A 22,542-nucleotide genomic window follows, 5' to 3' on the forward strand; every position below is an offset into this window, starting at 1 on the left:
CAACTGCCCACATTTTCATTATTTTTTTAGTTTTGATTAAAAAAAACTACACGGTTAATTAACTTCCCCTATATGTGTACGCTAATTAAAATTTTTGTTGTAGTTAGGCTTAAATTGCTACATGATAGTTTGGTCTGGCGGTCCATATCTCAGTAATTGATCGATGTATTTACTAAAGACTTTTATTGAAACAAGTAGGAGTGAATTTTTAAGATGTATAGAAAAAATTCCAAAAAAAAGTAACATAGAAAGCTGCATAAAATCTTTATTTTTATCCATATTTCATGCAAATGTTAACCCCAACAGCGCCCCAAATGGTCCATCCGCTTAGTCTAAATATATCCACCACCATAGAATGGTGATGGGGGTATAATAAGTTTTTCATTCCGTTTGTAACACATCGAAATATCGATATCCAATATATATTCTTGATTGGGGGGGAATTGTAAGACGATATAAACATATCCGTCTGGTCGTATGTCTGTCTGTTGTAATCACGTTACAGTCTACAAAAATGGAGCTATAGTCCTGAATTTTGGCACAGAATCGTCTTTTGTCTGCACGCAGGCCAATTTCGAAAATGGCTATATCAGTCCAGGTTTTGATATAGTCCTCATATAAACCGACCTTCCGATTTGGGGTCTTGGGCTATAGGTATTTTAGGACCACAAAGAGGTTTGCCGAAAATGGGAATTATTGGACCATGTTTTGTTATAGCCCCCATATAGACTGATCTCCCGATTTTACTTCTTGGGCATCTAGAATCCGTATTGTTTATCCAATTTGTCTGAAATTGGATATCTGGAGGTATTCTACGACCATAAAGAGGTTAGCCGAAAATAGTGATTATAGGACCATATTTTGATATAGCCCCCACATAGACTGATCTCCCGATTATACTTCTTGGGCATCTAGAATGCGTAGTTTTTATCCAACTTGCCTGGAATTGGAAATCTGGAGCTATTCCACTTACATAGCCCACAAAGTCTGCGTTCACTTCAATTTCGTTATTTATTTGTATAAAAACGAACAATATTGTTATAACAAAGCAGAAAATTTGTATGGTGAATTTATTATTTGTATCCGTTATTTCATAAATATGCAACAAAATGAAGATTCTTCTTCTGATATTAATGACAGCGCCATGTAATCGAATGAACGTTTGCAAACTGCTACCACAAAGTCTGCGTTCACTATATTTATTCAAATTGTACCGCTACATTTTTGAGTATTCTTTTCAGTTTTCTTTTATTTTTTACTAGCGTAACCCGGCCAGCTTCGCTGCGCCCTCCGAAGCGTATTTGTAGGAACATTTTGCGTGAACTTAGTCAACCATATCCTTCGTGCTGAAAACAAATTCGAAAAGATTTGAATTCTTTCAAACAAATCGGACTACTTGCTTTTTCGTAAAGTCGGACTACTTGCATATGTAAAACGGTTCGTCTTAAAAAATGTCGGGGAGAGGGTGTACCCTTTCCTCCAAATTTTTTTAATAATGTTCTGTATTCAAGTAGTTGGACAATCTTCTATATTTCTTGTGAATTTTAAGTGGTTTGTCAAGGAAAGGTATCCTTCTCCTCAACATATCTGAAAATTAAGCACTATATTATAATAACATACAAAGAATTACTGTTTCCCATCCAATAAATCGGAAAAAGCGAAAGTAGTAAAAAATTTTACCACATTAACATTTGCTAAAATGTTGGAAAATGATGCATCCTCTACGTTGGCTCCCAATTTCAATTTAAATTTAAGTTCTTTACTAAAAAGAAGACTGGCAGAAGCTTGTGCAAAAATAATAAAATTATGTACCGAGTTCCCATTTACGGACAACCCTCTACTTTGAATTTAAGAAAAAAAACGGACAAAAGGGAAACCACCTTCGCTCCACTCCCACCTGATATCGGACTATCACGTACCCTATATTAATTTCACAACTACTCAATGGTCCCTATAAATTCTATCGAAGTAAATCGACAAAGTTTATTTCAATTTTCCCCTTCCCCAACCAGATATCGAAAAATCATATACTAATTTAAAAATCATGTATAAATTTAATCACCTCCTCCCACGTTCCCTGTAAATATCAAGTAGATCGGAGATGTTTAAATTTTACTCTATTGTTTTAAAGGGACGTAGGTTAGGTTAGGTTATGTGGCAGCCCGATGTATCAGGCTCACTTAGACTATTCAGTCCATTGTGATACCACAGTGGTGAACTTCTCCCTTATCACTGAGTGCTGCCCGATTCCATGTTAAGCTCAATGACAAGGGACCTCCTTTTTATAGCCGAGTCCGAACGGCGTTCCACATTGCAGTGAAACCACTTAGAGAAGCTTTGAAACCCTCAGAAATGTCACCAGCATTACTGAGGTGGGATAATCCACCGCTGAAAAACTTTTTGGTGTTTGGTCGTAGCAGGAATCGAACCCACGACGTTGTGTATGCGAGGCGGGCATGCTAACCATTGCACCACGCCCGGGACGTAACTTTCCCCGAAACAATATCGACAAACACCGTAGTGAGTAGCACTCCTAACCTTCCCTGAAAATTCTTGAAACTTTCCTTCAAGTGTGGGGCATGGAAGGTTGCCTCTTCGTTCCTAACCTTCCAGTGGAGCCTTTGTAAATTTCAAGAAAACTTACGAATTTTTGTTTTTTTTTTGCAGTTTTAGAGGAGGACCTCCTCCCCGACCAAATATCGCAAAGTGATGTAGCGTATCTTTTGTAAAAATCCCAGAAAATGTCAAGCAAATTATAAGCCTAAAGGGGAGAGGCCGTCCAAATATCACAAAATCAGGTATCAACTATTAATATCGTAACCTCTCCCCAGTCCTCTGTAAATTTGGTAAAGTTTAATGGTTTCTCTGTATGTAACATACTTAAGAGAAGCGGATGTCTCCCTATGCCCTTTTATTTTTCACCGACCAAATATTAAAAAATCAGGGACCTGATATAAATTTCATAACCTCACCCATTTTTTCCGTAAAATTTCAGTCGGGGGAGTTTAGTTTTGTTTTCACTGTACTTTAACAAAAAAGTCGGGCAAATGGGTGGTCCTCCTCCCCGACCAAATATCGACAAAATAATGTAGCGGATTTTTTGTCTAGATGCCAACCCCAACATTCAATGAAAATTTCAAGCAAATCGCATAATTCTATTCCAAGTTTCAAAAAGTTAGGCAAGGGGGAGGTCCCCCTCCCCGTCCACATATGAAATCATCAGGTACACCATATTAATTCCATAACCTCACCGCATGTTCTCTGTAAATCTCACATAATTTAGAGAATTTTAGTTTTTTCACTGTACTTTAAAAAAAGTCGAACAAAGGGGAGGTCCCCTACGCCACCAAATATTGAAATATAAAGTAGCGGATCTTTGTCTAGATGCCAACCCCAACCTTCAATGAAAATTTCAAGCAAATCGGTCAACTTTGGTCTAATTTTCAAAAAGTCCGACAAAGGGGAGGTCCCCCTCCGCGACCAGGTGTCAAAAAATGAGGTACCCTATTTTCAGCACATGAGTGCCCCCCACGATCTCTGAAAGTTTCAAGTAAATCGGTTCAGCCGTTTTCGCGCCAACCCGGAACATACAAATAAACAAACAAACAAACAAATAAACAAACATAATTTGAATTTTATATAAAGGGTGATTCTTTTGAGGTTAGGATTTTCATGCATTAGTATTTGACAGATCACGTGGGATTTCAGACATAGTGTCAAAGAGAAAGATGCTCAGTATGCTTTGACATTTCATCATGAATAGACTTACGATCTGCCACAACGTCGAATTTTCAGTGAATGGGCCCTAGAAAAGTTGGCAGAAAATCCGCTTTTTTATCGACAAATTTTGTTCAGCGATGAGGCTCATTTCTGGTTGAATGGCTACGTAAATAAGCAAAATTGCCGCATTTGGAGTGAAGAGCAACCAGAAGCCGTTCAAGAACGGCTTCATGCATCACGAAAAATGCACTGTTTGGTGTGGTTTGTACGCTGGTGGAATCATTGGACCGTATTTTTTCAAAGATGCTGTTGGACGCAACGTTACGGTGAATGGCGATCGCTATCGTTCGATGCTAACAAACTTTTTGTTGCCAAAAATGGAAGAACTGAACTTGGTTGACATGTGGTTTCAACAAGATGGCGCTACATGCCACACAGCTCGCGATTCTATGGCCATTTTGAGGGAAAACTTCGGAGAACAATTCATCTCAAGAAATGGACCGGTAAGTTGGCCACCAAGATCATGCGATTTGACGCCTTTAGACTATTTTTTGTGGGGCTACGTCAAGTCTAAAGTCTACAGAAATAAGCCAGCAACTATTCCAGCTTTGGAAGACAACATTTCCGAAGAAATTCGGGCTATTCCGGCCGAAATGCTCGAAAAAGTTGCCCAAAATTGGACTTTCCGAATGGACCACCTAAGACGCAGCCGCGGTCAACATTTAAATGAAATTATCTTCAAAAAGTAAATGTCATGGACCAATCTAACGTTTCAAATAAAGAACCGATGAGATTTTGCAAATTTTATGCGTTTTTTTAAAAAAAAAGTTATCAAGCTCTTAACAAATCACCCTTTATATAGATAGATTTTTGTTATTATATTTGATCGATTAGCGAGATCGTTTCCTCATTTAATTCACAAAAGTAGACAAATTACAAAAGGGAATTTAAGAGTAAAAAAATTAGCGTTGACGAAAGCAAAATAATGATTAAATTATGCCTAAAAGACAAAAATTTTCGAATTATTTATAAAACTGTAGTTAGATCATGTTTATCTGTACAAAGAGTTATAAACAAATGTAAAGAAGCCGGCATTTTAACATCAAAACCCAGGTCTGGTCGCCCGAATGTGTTATCAATACAGGAAGAGCGTACAATTCTTTAATATGGTGAAGGCTAATCCCAGGATAACCGCTTCCTAAATTGTGGAAAATGTTAAAGTGTCATTTAAAAAAAGTTATTCTGCAGAAACAGCAAGAAAAGTATTGCAAAAAGCTGGATACCACTGCTGGGTTGACTATCGAAAACCATACATATCGTTTGTTAACAGACAAAAACGCATAGAATTTGCTCAAAAATACATAAACAAGCAACCAAAATTCTGGAAATAAGTTGTATTTTCAGACATGCATGTTTTGTATATTTGGAATAAAGGGATGTCAAATTGTGTGAAAGGACGCAGGAAGTGCGCTTGAAAAATAAAACCTTGTTGGCACGGTGAAGCATGGCGGAGGCAGTGTTATGAAGTGGGGGTGAATGGCGGCTTCTGGAGGGGGTCAATTGATATTTTTTGAACTGACGATGGACAAATACTGTCATTTAAACGTACTATTCCACAATTTAAGTCAAAGTGTCGAAAAACCTGACTTAGGAGAGACGTTTTGGTTCCAGCAGCAAAGCATACTGCTGAGGTCGTAAGACTTTGACTTCCATATAATGTCCCAAAAAAGCTTAAAATACCCTCACAATCAAGGCCGTATTCAGGGGGGGGGATGAGGGGGATCAAACCCCCCCCGAAATGAATGAATGTTTTTATATAAATACATATAAATATTTTTAGCTGCATAGAAAAATCTTATCGAAGATGTTGAAGAAAAGCTGGAGGTTTTAATTTGAACAAGTATATACGGCCGTAAGTTCGGCCAGGCCGAATCTTATGTACCCTCCACCATGAATTGCGTAGAAACTTCTACGAAAGACTGTCATCCACAATCGAATTACTTGGGGTGTGGTATTTTAAAACTTCTTAACATCGTTTTCTAAATTGTGAGTTAGCCCATACGTGGTATATATTAGACAAAAAAGGTATTTATAGGTAAGTCTACAAATAATTACGCATCGATATGGACTTTTGCACGGTACGTAGAGAGCCAGAATTGAAATATGGGGGTCGTTTATATGGGGGCTATATAGAATTATGAACTTGATATGGACCAATTTTTGTGTGATTGGGGTCGATTTATCTGAGGGCTATAATAACTATAGACCGATATGGACCTAGTTAGGCATGGTTGTCATATAACATACTAGCACAATGAACCAAATTTCAGCTGACTCGGATGAAATTTGCTCCTCCAAGAGGCTCCAAACCAAATTTAGGGATCGGTTTATATGGGGGCTATATATGATTATGGACTGATATGGACCAATTTTTGCATGGTTGTTAGAGACCATATACTAAGACCATGTACCAAATTTCAGCCGGATCGGATGAAATTTGCTTCTCTTAGAGTAATCGCAAGCCAAATTTGGGGGTCCGTTTATATGGGGGTATACGTAAAATTGGACCGATATGGACCAATTTTTGCATGGTTGTTAGAGACCATATACTAACACTATGTACCAAATTTCAGCCCGATCGGATGATAGCAACAACAACGAAGCAGCCAAACACACATTTGTAAATTAAATGGCGCAAAACCTGCGAAAAGAACCTGTCTAATTCAGCGATGGAAGCACTTGGAGAGTGCAATAAAGAGATTTCCAAACGTGCATATTCTTTTAAAAATTTTGGTCACTTTTCCAGTTTCTCAGGGATGGAAAATACAATTTTTAAGAAAGTACAAAAAAGGTATTTTTTGAGCGGAAAGGTACTTTTTACTAAATTTCAACAAAAATTTCACTGGAAGACTATTGTCAAGAGACTGAATTTTAAATAAAATAAAATTTTGACAAAATTTTCTATATAAATATAATTTTGCAAACATTTTCTATAGAAATAAAATTTTGCAAAAAAAAACTGTAGAAAAAAAATGTTGCAAAATTTTTTCTATAGAAATAAAATTTTTCAAAAATTTCCTATATAAATAAAATTTGTACAAAATTTTCAATTGAAATAAAATTTTGACAAAATTTTCTATAAAAATAAAATTTTGCAAAAATTCTATATAGAAATAAAATTTTGACAACATTTTCTACCGAAATAAAAAATCGATAATATAGAATCACATTCTTTTTTCGACTAAAACATTCTTGAAGTTCAATAAAATCCGGTTTTTGACTATGTCTTTTACAAAATCGAGATTTTCATCCCACATGAACATGTTTGTTTTGCCATATTTGTAAAAGACTATTAGCAAATAAGGTTGATAAAGACTTTCTCAAAATATTAAAATATTTTGTCAAAGCTATTGTACCATAAATCTGATATCGACTCAAAAATGTCTACACAAAAGGTACTAAATCCTTCGCGGGGGTACTACGGTACTGATCGGGGTGAAAAAGTATTGAAAAAAGTACTATAGTACTGCATTTTCCATCCCTGCAGTTACTACGTGCTAATCCGAACGTTCATTTTCAACAATGAAGAGTTTAAAGACGTATCTTAGAAATTCGACTAGCGAGAGTAGACTCAATGGATTGGCATTAATGTCGGTTCATCGCCGAATAAATGTGCCGACTGAAGAAGTCATTGATTTATTTGCTGCCCAAAAAGCCCGTCGGCTCAATTTAATATTATAAAAATATTGTATACATACCAATGCATAAATAAAATTTTTTACACATGAGATTATATGAATATTTTTTTTTTAAAGTTGAACCCCCCCGAATTAAAATCCTGGCTACGGCCGTGCTCACAATCACCTGTTCTTAACCTAATAAAATGCCTGTGTGATCCACTGGAGAAAAGGATACGGCAACACAATATTTCCACCAAGAAAATGTTACGCAGGACAATGTAAAGGTTAGGTTAGGTTAGGTTAAAGTGGCAGCCCGATTAAATTTCAGGCTCACTTAGACTATTCAGTCCATTGTGATACCACATTTAACTAAAAGTACCTATTACATATGGGCACTTCTAGTCTTAACCACTGAACCTTCTCTATTATTTACTTTTGTGGAACCAACCAGATTGCTCCAAAAACATTAACAAACTGCTTACGTTAACGTTTTCCAGGTCAGCCAGTAATCTAAAGCTATATGCTCCTAAAATTCGCTTACGCCTTACACAAAAAGCAGGACACTCACACAAGAGGTGTTTAATTGATTCCTTTTCCTCCACGTCATGACAGCTTATACAATAGTCATTATACTTCGCACCTATAGTTTTTGCAAATTCGCCTATCAGGCAGCGACCCGTTATAGCAGATATTAGGAGTGCTATCTGACGCCTTGAGAACACTAGCATATCTAGTGTGCGGTTTAAGTTTAAATGGGGCCATATTTGCTTGGTGTCGTTACAACCCTTGCAATTTTCCCATCGAATATTGGCCATCATAACAGCCTTCTCACGCAGTAAGCGCTTGCAGGTGGCCAGAGGCATACCAACAGATTCTAGTTCCCCTGGAATATGTAAGGTAGTTCCTAGCCTTGCTAACACATCTGCTTCACAGTTCCCCGGTATGTTCCTATGGCCAGGCACCCATATTAGGTGAATATTGTACTGCTCAGCCATCTCGTTGAGAGATTTGCGGCAGTCTATGGCCGTTTTTGAGTTAAGGAACACAGAGTCCAAGGATTTTATTGCAGGTTGACTGTCTGAGTATATATTAATGCCAATATTTGTTGGAACATTACTTCTCAGCCAATTCACCACCTCTCTTATTGCCAATATTTCAGCCTGAAAAACACTACAGTGATTAGGTAATCTTTTCGCTATTCGAATTTCCAGATCTTTAGAATATACTCCAAACCCCACTTGTCTATTCAATTTGGAGCCATCAGTATAGAAATCTATATATCTTTTATTCCCCGGGGTCTGTGTACACCACGCCTCACTGTTGGGAATTAGAGTTTCAAACTTTTTGTCGAAAAGTGGTTTTGCCAGGGTGTAATCCACTACGTTAGGCACATCTGGCATTACTTTGAGGACCGAACTATGACCGTACATTTTTTCCGACCACAGCGATAGCTCGCGCAACCGCACAGCCGTTGTTGCAGCTGACTGTTTAGCCAAAATGTCTAAAGGCAATAGATGTAGCATGACATGAAGGGAGTCTGTTCCTGTCTTACTAAATGCGCCTGAGATACATAAGCTCGCCATACGCTGAACTTTATCTAAACAAGTCGGTTTCTGAAGTGCCGGCCACCAGACTACAACACCATATAAGACCAAAAATTGTGCATTGGCACAATCCCCACTTTTTCCCTATTGCCTTTTTGCATGAGTACAAAGCTACCGTGGCTTTTCTCGCCCTCTCTTCAATATTAAGCCTAAAATTCAGCTTCCTGTCCAAAATAACGCCAAGGTATTTTGCACACTCACCAAAGGGAATTTCAGTACCCCCTAAGGAAATGGGCCTAACCGTGGGAGTTTTGCGATCTTTGCAGTACATGACTATTTCTGTCTTTGCTGGATTTACACCAAGACCATTATCTTTCGCCCATTTCTCAGTCATCCGGAGAGCTCTCTGTATAATATCTCTGATTGTGGATGGGAATTTTCCCCTGACTGCTAGCGCCACATCATCTGCGTATGCCACCACTTTTATCCTTTCTTTTTCTAGAGAAACCAGAAGGTTGTTTATAGCAACATTCCAAAGAAGAGGTGATAGAACTCCTCCTTGGGGAGTACCTCTGTTCACATACCTTTGTATGTTTGCTTGCCCTAGTGTGGCTGAAATACGTCTCTTTATTAGAAGTTCGTCTAACAGCCTAAGTATACCTGGATCAACATTCAGAGTTGTCAGTCCATTTAATATCGAGCTCGGATGGACATTATTGAACGCCCCTTCGATGTCTAGAAACGCCACGATTGTGTATTCTTTGACAGATAGTGAGCTTTCAATAAAGCTGACCAGTTCATGCAAAGCGGTCTCAGTAGACCTGCCCTTCGAGTATGCATGCTGTCGTTTCGAGAGCAAACTTGAATCCACGCTAGTTCTAAGGACAATGTAAATGGAGCGGGCCCAAATAACAGGAGAGTAAACAGAAAAATTGGTAAATTCTATGCCAAACAGACTAACCCCCATTTTCATGAAGCTCCGTTAGTGCTACGTCAGCTAACGAACTTTTAAACCGTGATATGTACATATCTGTCATTTTGCATATATATTCCAAACGCCAGTTAGAAACTTAACTGCTGAAAATTTTTCAGTTAAAGTTAACCGGAGAAAAGATATTTCCATTTTTCTTTCTGTTAACTGGCAGTTAAAGCATAACGGAGCTACATGAAAATGGGCGTAAGTGAAGTTCTAAACCAACGAGGCTATCCCGTTTATATAGAAGTTTTAGAAGTTTTTACATATTTTTAATATTTTTATACAATTTTGTTTGACTGAACGCAGACTTTTTGGTTTCCCTTTTTAGTAGTTATGTTAATTAAATACCGTTATCTTCAATATAGTAATGAATTTCTTTGTGTTTTTTGTTTGCTTTCGTATTTAAGAATTCAAATGAAATATATATGAAAGGATTTGTCTACTTTTTCGCATTTATGGTATGTTTTTTGTACATTGTATAAATAATAATAAGATGAACGCAGACTTTATGGGCTATGTGTATATACTTGTTTTGACATACTCTTTCTATTGTCAAAATGTTATTTCTATAGAAAAGTTTGTAAAAATTTTATTTCTTTAGAAAATTTTTGCAAAATTTTATTTCTATAGAAAATTTTGTTAAAATGTTTTTTTATAGAAAAATTTGTCAAAAATTTAATTCTATAGAAAATTTTGTCAAAAGTTTATTTCAATAGAGTTTTTTTCAGGTTTAGTTTTCATATTCCTCTTTATTTATTTTATTTAATAATTACAATTCATTTAATTTGATTTTATCACAGCAGATATTAAAACAAATGATACTTTCATTGAACATATACATTATATTAGTTATAAATATATATACTAGATTTAAACAGGGCTGTGGAGCCGGAGTCGGAGTCTTGGAGTCGGAGTCTTGGAGTCGGAGTCTGAAGATTTTGCTGGAGTCGGAGTCGAAGTCGTAAAAATTTTGCTCGACTCCGACTCCGGCTAAACCAAATTTTTTAAAACACTTCACATTTTTGTAACTAAGCAAGTTTTTACGCAAATTAGTTTCCATTGCGTTATTCATTCGATCAATGTACAGCATGATTGTAAATGAAAATCAACTTCCAATTACGGCTATCTTTTTATGTTTCCTAGAATGTTAGACTAGCAGATGGGCTGGATCGATCCATTTTAATGTCCATATCAATTTATTTGACATATTTCGAACAATCGAAATTATTTTTTTTTATTTTATTTAAGGCCATATGTACATATGTGGAATATTGATAGAATTTTTTTTCAAAGTTTTTTTTTTTTTTTATAGAAAATTTTGTCAAAATGTTATTTCTATAAAAAGTTTTGTCAAAATTTTATTTTTATATGTGGAATATTGACAGAAAATTTTTTCAAAGTTTTTTTTTATAGAAAATTTTGTCAAAATGTTATTTCTATAAAAAATTTTGCCAAAAATTTTATTTCTATAGCAAATTTTGTCAAAATTTTATTTCTATAAAAAATTTATTCAAAATTTTATTAGTATAGAAATATTTTTTTCTATAGAAAATTTAGTCAAAATTTTATTTCTATAGAAAATTGAGTAAAAAATTTTGTTTCTATAGAATATTTTGCAAAATTTTATTTCAATAAAAATTTTGCAAAATTTAGTTTGTTATAAAAATTTTTTTTCAAAATTTTATTTCTATTGATAATTTTATTTCTATAAAAATTTAAGTCAAAATTTTATTTCTATAGAAAATTTTGCCCAAATTTTATAGCAATAGATTTTTTTTATTAGAAAATTTGTTCAAAATTTTATTTCTACAGAAAATTTTGCCAAAATTTTATAGTAATAGATTTTTTTATTAGAATATTTGGTCAAAATGTTATTTCTATAGAAAATTTTGTCAAAATTTTATTTCTATAGAAAATTTAGTCAAAATTTTGTTTCTGTAGAATATTTTGCAGAATTTTATTTACAACACAATTTTTTTTCTAAAATTGTATTTTTATTGATAATTTTTTTTCAAAATTTTATTTCTATAAGAAAAAATTTTGAAATTTTATTTCTATAGCAAATTTTATTTCTATACAAAATTTTGCAAAATTTTGTTTGCTATACAATTTTTTTTTAAATTGTATTTCTATTGAAAATTTTTTCAAACTTTAATTTCTTTAAACAATTTTGCCAAATTTTATTTCTATAAAAATTTTACTCAAAATTTTATTTCTATATATTTGGTCAAAATTTGATTTCTATAGAAAATTTTGCCAAAATTTTATTTCTATAGAAAATTTAGTCAAAATTTTGTTTCTGTAGAAAATTTTGCAAAATTTTATTTCTATATAAAATTTTGCAAAATTTTATTTACTAGACAAAAATTTTATTCAAAATTTTATTTCTATATATTTGGCCAAAATTTGATTTCTATAGAAAATTTTGCCAAAATTTTATTTCTATAGAAAATTTAGTCCAAATTTTGTTTCTGTAGAAAATTTTGTCAAAATTTTATTTCTATAGAAAATTTTGTCAAAATTTTATTTCTATAGAAAATTTTGTCAAAATCTTACTTCTATAGAAAATTTTGTCAAAGTTTTATTTCTATAGAAAATTTTGTCAAAATGTTATTTCTATAGAAAATTTTGCAAAATTTTATTTACTAGACAAAAATTTTATTCAAAATTTTATTTCTATATATTTGGCCAAAATTTTATTTCTATAGAAAATTTAGTCAAAAATTTATTTACTAGACAAAAATTTTTCCAAAATTGTATGCTCACTGATACTCACTGCTAAGTCGAAAACTTGTAGAAATTACTCAAATTTTCAAATTTTTCAATTAATGAATCATAAATGCATTTTTGCGAAATTGTCTATACAATTATAAATATTTCCCAAATATTGCCCGGGATTTTGTAAAAGTCTTATTTGAGATTTTATCAAAATGTAGATCTAAATACAAAGTTGTGTAGAGTATATTATAATCGGCCCACCCGACTTTAGACTTTCCTTGCATTTTTATTTTTTGTTAAAATTGTGTTACGTATATACAATTTTGTCTAAATCGATTCAGATTCAAATTCGTGCATATGTGAATATAAAGATTTATATAGCTCGCAACAAATTTAAAGGATTTGAGATAGTATCAATAATTTTGGTCCACCAATACATAACATATACTGTTGGTATCTTTTCATATTATGATGGGTATTTATATTATTATTTTATTTATTAAACATTGCGCTAAATTTGAAATATAGAGTTCAATTGGCATTTGATGTGAAATTAAGACCTTTTTTTGCACACATAAATAAATACGATACTTTATATCGATCCACTTACGGTACCCCCACACAGGACCTTATTAGGTCGTAGTGGGAAGTTTCCATTTTACATAAATAATCTGCGTTGAGCCTTTTTATGAACTCTCCAATGTCTTCGTAGCCAGTTTCATTGTGAAGCAATGAAGTAGGATACCTCCAGTGCTTTTTATTTATTATTTTTAAACATTTGTTCTGGATAATTTGTAGCTTCTTCAAGTGGGTTTTAGCGGCTTTAAACCAAACCGGGCAAGCATACGTTAAAATAGGTCTAATAATGCTTTCGAATAGCAGATTCTTGTTTCTGTGATCAAGAAAAAATTTGTTACAAAGTAGTGGCCATAGAGCCTTAAGCGTTTTCAAGGATCTATGGCCACATTTTATTTCTATTTTGCTACAAGGTTACTTCTATAGAAAATTTTTTCAAAATTTTATTTTTATAGAAAATTCTATTAAAATTATATTTCAGTAGAATATTTTTTCAAAATTTTATTTTTATAGAAAATTCTATTAAAATTTTATTTCAGTAGAATATTGTGTCAAAATTTTATTTCTATAGAAAATTTTGTCAAAATTTTATTTCTATAACAAATTTTATCAAAATTTTATTTCAATAACAAATTTTGTCAAAATTTTATTTCTATAAAAAATTTTGTCCAAATTTTATTTCTATTAAAAATACGGACAAATTTTTATTTCTATATAAAATTTTGCAAACATTTCATTTGTACTCGTGTGGCAGATAAAGCCAGATAGGTCGCTAAAAATATATTTACTTAAAAGTATCTTTGGCTCGGAATCAATACGAAAATCGTTAGCTGTAAGTATTTTAGCATTGGAAACTAATGGTTGTATTTATAAAGATACACGCTTTAATATTTAACGGAATTTTTTTTTTTGGCCCAATCAAAAATTAATTTTTAGACAGCAACACATACCCAAAAATTTATTTCAATTAATACCATGCTATATTCCAGAATAAAACAATTAAAATTAACATTAATACGCTTCGTACATAAGTTTCTCCTAAAATCAATTCTCGAATTTTACGTCGAAATCTACAGTTAAACGCTTGGCTCCATTGAGAATGAAAAAGGTATTTATTGTGTATATGCCATTTATAAGGGGCATTATGGGACGTCCAGTGAGGCTAAAATTCTTCACAATAATGTCGTGCTGTGGATAAGAGAAGAAAAATTAAAAACAAAAAATTAAAAAAAAAAAAAAAAACATTCGTCAAGAATACCGAAAATTTAGTTTTGGATTTAATCATGAAATTTGTTGATGCAATTAATTTTTTAATTGAAGACGGTTTTTAAAAAATATATTTTATCCAATTGAGAATGTGACTCGATTCTATAAATGTATGTGTTGAATTTGTAATAGAGGTGTGCACGTGAGTAATATTTTACTCACGCTCACGCACACTCACGACTGAAAAATCATACTCACGCACACTCACGCACGAACTTTTTTGGTAGGACTCACGCTCACGCACACTCACGAAAAGAAAATTTGTACTCACGCACACTCACGCACGAAAACGTCGAAAAATACCGTGACTCACGAAAAATATCGTGACTCACGAAAAATATCGTGATTCACGAAAAATATCGTGACTCACGAATAATTTTATGATTAATTTACCTTACCGAAGTGTCTGAAAACATGAGCATTATTAAAATCGAGAGTGTTATTAAACTCTTAACATCCCAGGTGTCACTAAAATTGTTATTGAATTTAACTCTTAAGCGTTTTATGTTGTTGAGCAGAAATATTTTCGTGAGTGTAATTCGTTACTCACGCACACTCACGAAGATATTATTTTCGTGACTCACGCTCACGCACGACATGTTGGTTTGTTAATCACGCTCACGCACACTCACGCTGTTGTCATGAGCGTGACTCACGACTCACGCACGAATCACGAAAATTTTCGTGAGTCACGACAATTTCGTGTCACGTGCACATCTCTAATTTGTAATTTTAGTAAAGTATGTTATTTAATATATTAATTAAATACAGTGAGCTCTAAAAAAAGTGTGCATAGTGTTTGGCTGTGTTCAAATTTAAATACTTTTCTGGAACAAAAATGGAATTATATATACATATAAAGGTTTAAATGAACTGTATTTTGAAATAACATCTAATGTACACTTTATTATGACGCTCACTGTATATTTGTTATATCCTAAATCACATAGTCAAGGAATAATAACTTTGATCTGCCAAAAAAAAAAACAAAAAAACAAAACAAGTATATATGGCCGTAAGTTCGGCCAGGCCGAATCTTATGTACCCTCCACCATGGATAGCGTGGAAACTTCTACGAAAGCCACACAATCGAATTACTTGGGTTGTGGCATCTTAAATCGTTTTCTAAATTGTGAGTTAGTCCATACCTGGTATATATTAGAAAAAAAGGTATGTGTAGGTAAGTCTACAAATAATTACGAATCAATATGGACTTTTGCACGGTACGTAGGGAGCCAGAATTGAAATATGGGGGTTTCTTATATGGGGGCTATATACAATTATGAACTTTATATGGACCAATTTTTGTGTGATTGGGGATCAATGTATCTGAGGGCTATATATTACTATAGACCGATATGGACATAGTTAGACATAGTTGTTAAGGTCCATATACTAGCACAATGTACCAAATTTCAACTTACTCGGATGAAATTTGCTCCTCCAAGAGGCTCCAAAACCAAATCTCGGAATCGGTTTATATGGGGGCTATATATGATTATGGACTGATATGGACAACTTTTTGTTAAATATCATATACTACCAATACGTACCAAATTTCAACCAGATCGGATGAATTTTGCTTCTCCAAAAGGCACCGGAGGTCAAATCTGGGGATCGGTTTATATGGGGGTTATATATAATTATAGACTTATATGAACCAATTCCTGCATAGTTGTTGGGTACCACATACTAACATCACGTACCAAATTTCAACCGAATCGGATGAATTTTGCTCTTCCAAGGGGCTCCGGAGGTCAAATCTGAGGATCGGTTTATATGGGGCCTATATATAATTATGGACCGATTTCGAGCAATTTTTGTATGGGTGTTTGAGGTCATATATTAACATCACGTACCAAATATCAACTGAATCAGATGAATTTTGGTCTTCCAAGAGGCTCCGGAGGTCAAATCTGGTGATCGGTTTATATGGGGGCTATATATAATTATGGACCAATTTTTGCAAGGTTGTTAGAGACCATATACTTACACGATGTACCAAATTTCAGCCGGATCGGATGAAATTTGCTTCTCTTAGAGGCCTCTCAAGCCAAATAGGGGGATCGGTTTATATGGGGGCTATATATAATTATGGACCGATGTAGACCAATTTTTGCATGGTTCTTAGAGACCACATACTAACACCATGTACCAAATTTCAGCTGGATCGGATGAAATTTGGTTCTTTTAGAGGGTCTGCAAGCCAAATTTGGGGGTCCATTTATATGGGGGCTATACGTAAAAGTGGACCGATATGGCCCATTTGCAATACCATCCGACCTACATCAAAAACAACTACTTGTGCCAAGTTTCAAGTCGATAGCTTATTTCGTTCGGAAGTTAGCGTGATTTCAACAGACGGACGGAATGACGGACATGCTCAGATCGACTCAGAATTTTACCACGACGCAGAATATATATACTTTATGGGGCCTTAGAGCAATATTTCGATGTGTTACAAACGGAATGACAAAGTTAATATACCCCCATCGTATGGTGGAGGGTATAAAAATGTGCCTACCAGAAATATAGATTTTAGACCCCATAAAATATATACCGATCGACTCAGAATCACCTGCTGACTCGATTCAGAGCTTTGTGTCCGTTCATCTGTCCGTATGTCCATGTATTTTTGATGTTCACAGGATTCCGGTCACAATTATTAACCGATTTTGAATAAATTTGGTACATTGTGTTGTTTTGGGCACCAGGACGAAATGAATTTGGAAGAAATCGGATCAAATTTGTATCATCCGACTTCGAAAAATGGTTGCGTTGAGATTTAGATAAAGATCTCTTACATATATTCCCGTGTAAAAATTTGTGGATCTAGCCAGATATTATTAGATCTCCTGCCATATCTGATTAGATATGGTAGTATATGTAGGCTGATCTGGACAGATCCGAAAAATGGTAATATCTGATCAGATCTAATTCTATAGGAATTAGATCTGACCAGATCTCAAATTTGGCCCACATCTAACGATATCTAATTTGATATAATTAGATGTTAATATATCTTATTATATATATTTTTATCTACAAATTTCCAAAATTAGTGAAATTACAGTAATTAATAAAAAAGATTTATTTTATGGTTTTATAATGAAAAGAGTATTTAATATTATAAGTTGGATCAAACATATGTACATTATATATGTCTAGGTATAAAAGTTTAAGAATTAAAAAAGAAAAAAAAAACAACAACAAAATATATATACATAGCCACCGAGGGCTCTGGCATTTAAATTTCCCAAGGCATTAGTACATTGCTCTCTGCAAACAGTTCTTTAAATGAGTCTCGCAATTCCTTCATTTGGCTGCTCGGAATGAAAACTCTGAAAAATATAAAATATACAGAAGAATTATCAGTTTATTGAAAGATATATTTGCAAATAATACATCTACTTACCAAAATTTGCATCTCGTACCCAATAATTTAAACCAACGCTATATTGAATGGTTTGTGCGAAGCCCCAAATACCATACTATGAATAATTGCACGGGAATGTATCCGGTTCACAATGCAAATCATCTCAAAATTTTTATTCTTTTTGATATTGGATAACACTTCCTTCTATCGCAACTTCGGATATGGCCTGGTCACAAATATTTACGTTGCTTCACTGTCTCCTTTTAATCTTTTCCTGGACTACCACAACTTCAACCTCCTAAAAAAGAGAAAATATTCAATATATAAAAATATCAACAAAACAATAAACTTACCTTATCACAGCTTCTCTTACTCGAATTATCAAATATTTGATATATTTTTTTTCAAATTTAATAACAACAGGCGTTGCTAATTAATGGTGATAGTTATGGGGTGACATTTTTGAAAACAAAAAGATAGTTGTGTCTGAAAGTTAAGCATTTTATGAAGACACTCAAAGTGATATTTAAAAGGGTTTCTTGAAACTGTCACAACATATAAAGATGGTTTGCTTATGATCACCACTTGTTTTGATGTGTGACCAAACATACGTGTTTGTAGTCAAGTATATCACGTTAATATTCTCGTAACAAACACATTATTTTTAAACACAAACATATACAAATATTTTTTTAATCCGTGTTACAGAACTGGTTCATGATTTAATGCGATATATATAATTAGATATGGAGCTATATATAGTATATATAATTAGATATGATGTCATATATGAAGATATACAATTAGATCTTACCAGATATGACTGATATAAATAGATATAACAACATATATAATGAGATCTTGAATCGGATGTAATCATATATAACACTATACATAACATATCTCTGTAGATCTATTAATATCTACAACCATATCTGAGCAGATATAATTATATATACTTTGATATTATTAGACATGATTAGATATCTCAATTTTTACACGGGTTTATGCATCGCCAGATTTTTCCAAATTAGGCCATAAAACACTTATTTATCTGCCGTTCTTACTGCAACATGGCTTATTCTTATCTTCTATAGTACTAACAATATGTGAAAAACATCATCGAAATCGGTTCAGATTCAGCTATAGCTGCCATATATATGTATCGCCCGATTTTTCCAAATGTGACCGTAAAACGCTTATATTTCAACCGATTTACTCAAAGTTGGCTTACTCTAATCTTCTATAGTACTATGGAAAAATCATGCATATCATATCATGCATATCATGCATATCATGCATATCATATCATATCATATCATATCATATCATATCATATCATATCATATCATATTATATCATATCATATCATATCATATCATATCATATCATATCATATCATATCATATCATATCATATCATATCATATCATATCATATCATATCATATCATATCATATCATATCATATCATATCATATCATATCATATCATATCATATCATATCATATCATATCATATCATATCATATCATATCATATCATATCATATCATATCATATCATATCATATCATATCATATCATATCATATCATATCATATCATATCATATCATATCATATCATATCATATCATATCATATCATATCATATCATATCATATCATATCATATCATATCATATCATATCATATCATATCATATCATATCATATCATATCATATCATATCATATCATATCATATCATATCATATCATATCATATCATATCATATCATATCATATCATATCATATCATATCATATCATATCATATCATATCATATCATATCATATCATATCATATCATATCATATCATATCATATCATATCATATCATATCATATCATATCATATCATATCATATCATATCATATCATATCATATCATATCATATCATATCATATCATATCATATCATATCATATCATATCATATCATATCATATCATATCATATCATATCATATCATATCATATCATATCATATCATATCATATCATATCATATCATATCATATCATATCATATCATATCATATCATATCATATCATATCATATCATATCATATCATATCATATCATATCATATCATATCATATCATATCATATCATATCATATCATATCATATCATATCATATCATATCATATCATATCATATCATATCATATCATATCATATCATATCATATCATATCATATATCATAAGTGTACAACACTTGCTTGTTACTTACATTGTAGGGACAGGAATGATTAACATTGGTATAGGGCGCTATAAATTTAAATATGCGACCAAGGGCGCCATATCTTTTACGATTTTTCAAAAAGGCACATGCATCCCAGGAATTGTTGACTAAAGGCAAACTTGAAGCAGCGGTTAATTTTATTGTGACTCCAAATAATGTTGATGTCACAGGTTCCTTAGGTAGGCGAAAATACATCGAAACTTTTGAATTTCCTTTATTTTCGCTCACCAATTCACACAAAGCAATCTCTAGAAAATTCGTATCAACGGCCGTGCATTTTAGACGTAAAATTTTATATTTTAAGGCATGCATCTGAAATTGAAAATCAGAATGATTTGAAAGCCAAACGCTTTGGGTTGGCATCGTAAGAAAAATATCTACCTCATGAATTGCATAGATGATAATGAGGATATTTAAGCCAAGTCTCATATTTATCGAAGGAAGTTCCATAATACAGTATATGATCCAAGTCTTTGTGATTATTGGAATGAAAACTAAAGAAAAATGGTGAGTGGTTTAAACACTTTATAATTGGTTTTATTTTTGGTTTTATGTCAACCTACAAATTTTACCCAAATAATTTTAAATAGTAGATAAGAAATAATTTGGTAATTTATTTTTAATGTGGACATGAAAAATCCTCGAATTGTAACCATCCAAAACTTCTTCCATGTGTCGCACAAAAAAAAAAAAATCGGTGATTATTTATTACACAGAAAAAAATGTTCGGGTTCAATCATAAAATTAAGTGATCCAATTAACTTTTTGTTTTATTTTGAAAGTGTTTCAAACATGACCATATTTGTATCAATCACAGAATTAATTAGAAATAAATACAAAGAAACCTCTTAAACTTGGACACTCTGAAAACCTCCCAAATGTAGAGATTTCTCCGGGCACGTTTGCTATATTAACACATGAAAATGAACCTTTCATAACTGGACACCTTCTAAATGTGGACACAATGTAGGCGATCCTGGGTATCCACCTTTCAGAGGTTTCTCTGTAATAGAATTGATTGCAAAATAAATTGATTGCTTCGGCAATCAATCCAATTTATTTTGGTTACAAAACCAAATTAAAAATGTATGTGCTCATATTTTTTTTCTGTGTACAAATGTTCCGCTTAATAGATTTTTTGCGACAAAATGTCGTTTAGATTAATACCACAAAATTTTTGATTATGCTGTCCCTACCAAAGGGGAACACATATTTGCGGGCGTTTGAGTAATTATCATTCTCGTTGTGTGGGGAAAGCAAAAAATAAAGCAATTATTATAAGCTGAAATAGGGGTTAGAAAATTCAATGCATAGGTAATTATTACCACATTATAGCGAGGAATATATGTTAGTAAGTAACTGCAATTCAGTTTTTTAAATAAAATCAAAAAGAACAATTACCTAAATTGGACAAATTATTCGGCCACGTTTTCAAAATAAATCATAATTATTATTGTAAGATGTCATCCACATCAAATGAGAAATTTTGCAAAACAAATGCAATACAAATCAAATGAAAAACTTTTTTTTAAATCAAATTTAATATTTCTCTGTAAGTGGTGAAAATATGTTTCATCACTGAAAATAGGGAGCCACCTTGGTGCAGATGGTTAGCATTACTGCCCAGCAAAAACTCTCATTACCCGGTAATCTTGTAGGTAAGCCGTTTTAAAAACTAATAACCACTTATTAATTGGCATCGCTCCGGATTACATTTACATACGCATGTCCTAGGTGGAAAGTACTTCTCCCCAGGCATACTTTCGGCCATGAAATAAGTAGTGCTTTTAAAGCATATAATAACCTAATATGTAATCACTTATTCGTAGATAAACCAAAACTTGTAAAATAGCCACTTATTGCCTCAGGCAACCAAATCTCGAAAATATTGATTTCTATCGCCGATTACAATGGATCAAAATATGGCGAGTAATGTTGTAATACAGAACAAGTATATACGGCCGTAAGTTCGGCCAGGCCGAATCTTATGTACCCTCCACCATGGATTGCGTAGGAACTTCTACTAAAGGCTGTCATCCACAATCGAATTACTTGGGTTGCGATAACACTTGCCGATGGCAAGGTATCGTAAAACTTTTTAACACTGTCTTCTAAATTGTAAGTTAGTCCATAAGGGGTATATATTAAACAAAAAAAAGGCCGATTAAACACGTATATAATTCAGTTTGACAAAATTTTCTATAGAAATAAAATTTTGACAAAATTTTCTATAGAAATAAAAACTTGACAAAATTTTCTATAGAAATAAAATGTTGACAAAATTTTCTATGGAAGTAAAATGTTGACAAAATTTTCTATAGCAATAAAATTTTGATAAAATTTTCTATAGAAATAAAATGTTGACAAAATTTTCTATAGAAATAAAATGTTGACAAAATGTTCTATAGAAAT

At 32.8% G+C, this 22,542-nt stretch overlaps 1 protein-coding gene across 1 annotated transcript; it reads right to left on the minus strand.

Annotated features, from left to right (window-relative positions):
* Positions 1–14,258: 14,258 nt before the first annotated feature.
* Positions 14,259–20,325, minus strand: LOC142225190 (uncharacterized). Its single transcript, XM_075294969.1, has 2 exons — positions 20,119–20,325; positions 14,259–14,402 (listed from the first exon to the last, which is right to left on the minus strand). Exons 1-2 carry the CDS (start codon positions 20,323–20,325, stop codon positions 14,259–14,261), a joined length of 351 nt encoding a protein of 116 aa, XP_075151084.1.
* Between the last annotated feature and the right edge of the window lie 2,217 nt (positions 20,326–22,542).

Source organism: Haematobia irritans, chromosome 2, assembly GCF_050003625.1.
Source record: "Haematobia irritans isolate KBUSLIRL chromosome 2, ASM5000362v1, whole genome shotgun sequence".
In the NCBI taxonomy this organism is placed as follows: domain Eukaryota; kingdom Metazoa; phylum Arthropoda; class Insecta; order Diptera; family Muscidae; genus Haematobia; species Haematobia irritans.